Source organism: Clupea harengus, chromosome 18 (genome assembly GCF_900700415.2).
Source record: "Clupea harengus chromosome 18, Ch_v2.0.2, whole genome shotgun sequence".
Classification (NCBI taxonomy): domain Eukaryota; kingdom Metazoa; phylum Chordata; class Actinopteri; order Clupeiformes; family Clupeidae; genus Clupea; species Clupea harengus.
In genome coordinates, this window is record NC_045169.1 from 8,594,058 (window position 1) to 8,601,557 (window position 7,500).

At 44.9% G+C, this 7,500-nt stretch overlaps 1 protein-coding gene across 1 annotated transcript in view; it reads left to right on the plus strand.

Annotated features, from left to right (window-relative positions):
- Nucleotides 1–635: 635 nt before the first annotated feature.
- LOC105891468 (nephronectin) overlaps nucleotides 636–7,500 on the plus strand; it is a 10,929-nt gene continuing 4,064 nt past the window's right edge. The window contains exons 1-7 of the mRNA XM_012817645.3: nucleotides 636–1,581; nucleotides 2,526–2,626; nucleotides 2,833–2,925; nucleotides 4,301–4,420; nucleotides 4,627–4,743; nucleotides 5,895–6,029; nucleotides 7,149–7,235. Coding sequence (XP_012673099.2) covers nucleotides 1,511–1,581; nucleotides 2,526–2,626; nucleotides 2,833–2,925; nucleotides 4,301–4,420; nucleotides 4,627–4,743; nucleotides 5,895–6,029; nucleotides 7,149–7,235 — 724 coding nt within the window. The 5' untranslated portion in view covers nucleotides 636–1,510. The remainder of the gene's footprint in view (nucleotides 1,582–2,525; nucleotides 2,627–2,832; nucleotides 2,926–4,300; nucleotides 4,421–4,626; nucleotides 4,744–5,894; nucleotides 6,030–7,148; nucleotides 7,236–7,500) is intronic.

Below are 7,500 nucleotides of genomic sequence, written 5' to 3' on the forward strand. Positions count from 1 at the left end.
TTGGGTCAAAGGAGGATGAAGGGGGGTGAGGTTGTAAATTGGGAACTTTGACGGTACCGCTGTCTTTGTGTGTGCCCACTCGCGCCCACCCCTGTGAGGCTAGTGCCAAGTTCAGCAGGGCGAAAGGGAAAGGGATGAGGGGAAAGACTGGCGTTGTTGGCATGCTGGGGGGACAACAGCTGGGCTTTGTCATATCTAAGAGGGCATAGTTCTTGCCAGGCACTGCAGATGGTGCTGTTACTCTCAAACTCAATAAACAATAGGCTTAAATGAACAGCTGTTCTGGGCCAAGTACTCTCTCTCTTTCTTTCTCTCTCTCTCTCTCTCTTTCTCTCTCTCCTCTTTCCCTCTCTCTCTCTGTCTGTCTCTCTCACAGACACACACTCACACACAAAACCTTTCACTCTCCATCACAAGTGTATTTACCCTTTACCACAATATGTATACTCAAATCCATGCACACACACACACACACACTTACAATGACATAGTGCAGGGTTCCTATGAAGGGAACATGATATGAGTGTCAGTCTTTAAGTATTCCTCGTTTTTAAGTATATGATGCCAATGATGGTTCTGCACCAAACAATATAAAATCCTCTCAGACACACACACACATATTACCAGCTGCTATCCTCAGGAAACCATCCAAATAATTAATCTCAATAAACATACCTCATTTGCTCTAACATTATTCCTAGCCTACATGTTAACTCCACGTACACATGTCATAACTCACTCCTCTCCTGACACGTCATTCCTCATCTCACCTCTTCTGCATTTTTTTTACTTCACCTTCGAGGTCTGTCAATTCATGTACTGTAAGTGTTTTATGACTATGTTCTTCTGTGTTTCTGCCTTCAAGCTCTTTTGAAATTATCTGTGGAGGACCCATTAAAAGAAAAATAGCAGCAACTTGGTTGTGCTTGTGCGGTTATCTTTCTTTCCGTTTTGGCTGTCGGTCTGTATGTGTGTTCATAGTATATCATTACAATGAACGAGGATGGGGAAACACGTAATGAAACAGAGTTGTACATGTTTATTAAAGCGTCTGCCCACGCACAGATAAACTGATGTGAGAGGGGCTGAGGTGAACTTTGGTTTAACTTGGCAAAGAAGTTGCCCTGCACGTGGCGCATATCGTAGTCTAGGCAACGGAAAAGCATGAGTGCCTTCATCATGTTCTAGTAAGTGTTTCCCTCTAGGTAAGGAAAATAGCTGAGGTGCCTCACAAACACTCACTCTGTCACACACACACACACACACACACCCTCAGGACGAGACAGAGCCTGGCGCCGAAACCGACAGCACGAACACTGATATCCGTCACCCATTTCATTTGTGGTCAGATCTAGGAATACCTGTCCCCCACAACCCCTCCCCTCCCTCAGTCTCTCTCGTAGCCTACTCGCTCAGACACACACACGCACGCTCGCAAAGAGAAAGAGAGGGCAGTAGGGTCGGCTTACAGTTCTCAAGTACTGTGTGACAGCGGACCCAGAGCGCGAGAATGGAGTTTTGGCTGAAGCTCGCGCTCTGTTGCACTGCCGGTCTCGTAGGAGGTGTTGATTTTGACAATAGGTAAGTTTCAAATTGTATTCGTTCAACTTTTGATATATGTTTGCGTGACAGATTTCTTAAATCGGCAGAACGCGAAAAATGTGCAACAGTACTAATACAACACTCTTTGAAAACTTTGCACCGACTTGTAGGCTATTCGTACATTCAGTGGGTAAGATCGCTTACACAAGTAAAAAAAAAAAAAAGCCGCCTTTAATGGTGAATAGAAAGTAAGCGGATTAAGATCTGTGTGAGAGTCTGTGTGGGTGCTTTCTTGCGGTGGTGCATAGCCTACGTCTCTGTGTTTGCATTTTAATGTCTGCGTGAGTGTGTGTGTGTTCATGTCTGCGTGAGTGTGTGTGTATGTGTTAGTCTCTATACGTGGTTGTGTTAGGGGGTTGGGGATGCATTTTTTCTAAGTGAGGCAGAACGGGCATGCGGGACCGCGCTCAGTGCAGCTCCGGTAATTCAAGTCCGAACACGAGTGGCAAAGGCCGAAATATGCGCTGCGCGTGGAATCATCGAGCCTCTGGCGACTTAAAGTGAGCTCGTGACTGTGAGAACATGATGGTGTGAATATTTTATCTCAGAAACACCACAGGACCACACGCGCGCAGACATTTGCCGAAGCACGTTTCACAAATTGGTGCCTGTGGATGTTTGTGACTTCAGACAAGTTGGCTATGGTCTGATGATGCCAAACACATGCATCCAGTCAGCCAACAATGGGGCCTACGCACATTTACACATATGATAACGTCAAATTCCTTAGGAGTTGTTCCGAATAGGATGTTATCGGGCTGCTTTTTTTTTTTTTAATGTGGAGCTGTATTCCTATGTCTGTAAACATGGTTTACTGGCTGACTGTCTTCAAGAAGCGTGGCAGCTTTGTCCACCTGTTTGTATCTTTGTGAGACCACGTCTTGATCCGTGTCGGTAGTTAACACGGACCTGCGTTTTCACAGGTTACCGAAGCCACTGGAACTGACCAATGGGCTATGCTGGTACGGCTCCAAAGTGGACTGCTGTTGGGGCTGGAGACGAGTCAACTGGGGAGAATGCCAACGTAACACACACACACACACACACACACTCACTCTCAAGTACATGAAACAAACACACATTCAGTATATTTATGAGAGAGACACACAAGTGTGCTCACATAATTACACATGCACAGAACGTCAGCTTGTCATAAACATACTTACACATACCCTCACACACACAAACACACAGACACAGAAAATGCTGACTGCTTCTTTGTCTCCGCAGCTGTATGTGACTCGGGCTGTAAAAATGGTGACTGTATCGGTCCAGACAAGTGTAAATGTCATCCAGGATACACTGGCAAAACCTGCAACCAAGGTACACGCACACACACACACACACACACACACACACACACACACACACACACACACACATACACAGTCACATCCAGGATACGCTGGCAAAACCTGCAACTAAGGTACACACAAGCACACAATCCACACACTCACATAAATACATAGTTACACATACATTTGCCATAAACTGCAGCAAAGGACAGGCATTTTAGTGTGTTTAAAACACATAAAACAGGTACCTTCTTCACACAGCGAGTAGATACACATACATCCTCTCTCTTTTTTAAATCACATAATAAACAAATAAATAGTCCCATGCAGGTTACAGTGTCCACAAACAGTTGAGAAGTTCCCCAACATTCAGTGCTGAGGACACTGACCTTCTCATAAACAATGGAAGTAGAGAGAAAGAGGGAGGGTGAGAGAGAGAGAAAGAGGGAGGGAGAAAGAGAGAGAGAGAGAGTAATGGAGGGAGGCGCGAGAAAACATTCCATCCATACTTCTCTATGTATGCGTGTTTATATTATCATACACATACACACACTGACACACATTTACAAGCGCACACACACACTCAGAGGAAAGGGATTGACCTCTGTTGGGCTCAGTGGGAACAGGGGCAGTATTTAACCTGTGACACTTTTAGCCCTCAATGACATGTTACCTCCCTCATCCCCTCCCTCTCTCTCCCCCTCTGTTTCCCTCTTTCACGCATTCTATTCCTTTTTCTTCCTCCCCCCCTCGCCTTTCTTTATCCTCCTCCTCCTCATATTTTCCTCACCCCCATATTTTTTTCTCTCTCCGCCCCTCCTTCCTCTCACCCTCTCTTTATCTTCCCATGTCTTTCGTCTCCTCTTTCTGTTTCCCCCTCGCTCTCCCCCCCTCCCTCGCGTTGTTCTCCTCTGACGATGTCGCCTCCTCGCTCCCTCGCTCCCTCTCTCCCTCTCTCCCTCCGCCGTCTTAGCTACTCTGTCTTTCACCCCCCTCTCTCTAACTATCTCTTTCTCTCTGTCTTTTCCTCTCCCTCTCCGTCTGCCAGTGAAGTTAGAGATTACTGGCATATGGTTTCAGAGTGTGAGACAGAGGGCAGAGGGGTTCCTGCTGTCTTTCTTGTGTTTGCCTCTCCGGTTGTAAGGCTTGTAGCCAAGAATTCAAATGTTATACGTGTTTTGATAGTGTACTGATGTGAAAGTGTCAACTTCAGGTTTATTAAAGGACTATGAAGACTCAAACTCTCTCTCTCTCTCCCTCCCTCCCTCTCTCTCTCTTTCTCTTTCTCTCTCTCTCTCTCTCACTCCCTCTCTCCCTCTCCCTCTCTCTCTCTCTCTCTCTCTCTCTCCCTCTCTCTCCCTCCCTCCCTCCCTCCCTCCCTCTCTCTCTCTCTCTCTCTGTAGATGTGAATGAGTGTGGGATAAAGCCCAGGCCCTGTAAGCACAGATGTGTGAACACTCTTGGCAGCTACAAGTGCTACTGCCTCAACGGATACATGATGATGCCTGACAACACTTGCCGAAGTCAGTGGGTGTTTGTTTTTGTGTGTGTGTGTGTGCGTGTGCGTGTGCGTGTGCGTGTGTGTGCACTGTGCGTGTGTGTTTTTATGTGGTAATACCATTTCATTTGTCACAACAACAGCCCTAATTTTCACAGGGAGCTTTAAACTTTTTATTTTCCCTCTCTCTCTTTCGCTCTCTCTCTCTCTTCCTCTCTTTCTCCCTTTCAGGTCGTACATGCGCTCTGGCTAACTGTCAATATGGCTGTGAGATGAAGAAAGGAGAGGTAAGGTGCCTCTGTCCATCACCAGGGTTACGTCTTGGACCTGACCAGAGGACTTGTGTAGGTAGGTTCTTCAAACACACACACAAACACGCACACACACACACACACACACACACACACACACACACACACACACACACACACACACACACACACACAGACACACACACAGACACACACACACACACTCTCACACACAAACACACAGCCATGCTCAAACAGACACACACACAGGAACACAGACACAGACACAGACAGCTACAAACACTAGTAAACATACACCCACATTAACAGATTTATAGCTGTTTTGTAGTTTATCTCCCCCTAGAGTCCAGCCTACACACTGTCAGAGACAGGCATACAGAAACACATAGTTACACAAATAAACACATTGCCATACACAAGTAATGAGTTTCAGGCCTGAATTCCTGTTTCCGTAATTTTTCCACGCGCCCCCATGTCCTTGTCAGTGTCCAAGGTTTGTGCTCAATACACTCTGCACCATGAAACATCCGGCAATCTATGGTCTAGAGATAAGACCAGCCAGACACCGAACACACAACCGGCATTTATGACATTCACTCTTGAATGGCATATTTACTTTTACATTTACAAATGGATTTGTTTGTGATTTAAAAACTTGATGTTTCAGCCCTTATGTCAATCCCTTATGTGTTTTATGAGTTTGGGAACACACTATTGGGGGGGGATAAAGACACAAACTATGGATGTTTGAGCACTTGTGCCTCTAGTTACTAGACCAAAGCTCATTGATCTGCGTATAATGCAGTCATCGACACAGCAAAATTGCCCTGCCACTGCTGCAACCATAAGCATTCCCTTGAGAGCAGAGGAAAATGTCTTTCAAAAATGTCATTCAAGTCCTTCACTTTTACGTGGCAGTATCTGGCACATTTAACCTCTCTGATTGAGCCCTGTGGTCAGATAGGGGTTAGGCATACGTTTCTATGTAAACAGCCACTGATAAAGACATAACTGTCTTTACAGCAAAACTGAATACACATACACTCACACTCACAAGTTATGAGTACATTGCACAACACAATATTTTGTAAATAGTGTATGTTTCTTAGTATTGGTATCATAGAAAGTATCTTCATTTCATAATGCAGTTTTGGGTACATGGTAATATATTAGCAGTGAAAGATGTTAATCTGAATTTTTGTTCATTATGAATTGTGTGTGTTGCAGACGTTGATGAGTGTGCGACTGGCCTGGCAGTGTGTCCACGGTCCAGGCGGTGTGTGAACACGTTCGGGAGCTACCAGTGCACCTGCCACCACGGGTTCCAGCTCCGCTATGCCAACGGCAGATACCAGTGTATCAGTAAGCAAACAGGACACACAGCTACAGGGTTTAAAGGTGCAGTGTGTAGGATTTAGTGGCATCTAGTGGTGAGATTGCAGATTGCAACCAACCTAATACTCCTCCCTCACCCCTCCCTTTCCAAGTGTGGGAAGAAACCTACGGTGGCCGTCACATGCTAGTAGCTACTTCCATCAAGATGTCATTGTCTACGACCGCAGTGAATAGCCAGAATATGTCAAGTGATGAAGTTACTTTAGATAGATATTTAGAAATTGCATTTAGTTCTTAACTTTACTTTACTAGAGTTACTTGTTCCAAATTGTGGTAGCATTTTATTGCTAATGTTACACTTTTGTTGTATTTAGATTGGCTAAATTACCTGTCCAGCAGAAAACAGGCAACTTCGGCGTCACTCTGAAAACATTTGTCCCTCATCAGCGATTTCCGTCTGGGAAAGGCCTAACTAATGTTTATCCATTGTTTTCTGCGGTCGCATGTCACGATTTAATTTAGCTTCTTCATGTTTTCAGTTCTTTAAGCTTGTTGCTTCAAGCTTTTTGCTTTTTCATTAGTATGATCCTCCATTTGTCATAGTTTGGGTTTTCACAGTGTTTTGATTGGTCCGTTCTGGGCTACTGTTGAAACATGTTGGCGCAATATGGCGGTCTCCGTGGAAGATGACCTGCTCCCTGTGTAGAGATAAAGGGCTCATTAAGTTTACGAAAAGACAATATTTCGTAGTTCCAGGTGATTTATACACTAATGAAAACATAATTATGAACACTATATTACATTTCTGCTAATAGATCCCTTCAAATACTACACACTGCACCTATGGGGGCAGTTATCATTATAATGTGTCATTTGGTATGTGTTTATGTGGTGTGTGTGTGTGTGTCTGTTTGTGTGGAAGGGGGGTGTGGATGTGTGTGTGGTGTGCGTCGCTTTTGTGTATTTGTCTGTATATGTATGGTTTCCTGTTTCCTGTGAGTGTGTGTGTATGTGTGTATGTGTGTGAGTGTGTGTGTATGTGTGTGTGTGTGTGTGTGTGTGTGTGTGTGTGTGTGTGTGTGTGTGTGTGTGTGTGTGTGTTTGCAAGTACAATATTCAATTGTGTGCTTTTGTGTGTTTTCACAGGTGACCGCTCCCTCTGTTTTGACACCCCAGGATCCAGGAAGTGCAAATGTAAAGAGATCGCTCATGGGAGAGGCCTCCTCTGCAGACGTAACTATTCCCTCCCATCTCACACCAGACTGCAAAGACTAATGCAGTTTCCTTCATGACAAATCTGCATTTCATGAGCTCAGTCCCGTATTTCCTGTCTGAAATCCATCTGTCTAGGTTTAGTTGGCCCAGTAGATTTAGTAGACTTTTCCAGAATCAAGAGTAGTTTCACTAGAAAACACCAACTTTGAAATCCAGCCAAAAAAAGATGGCGTAGCTGTCGACGCTACGGTTGGATTCATTTGTTATCGAAGTTGCGTGGATC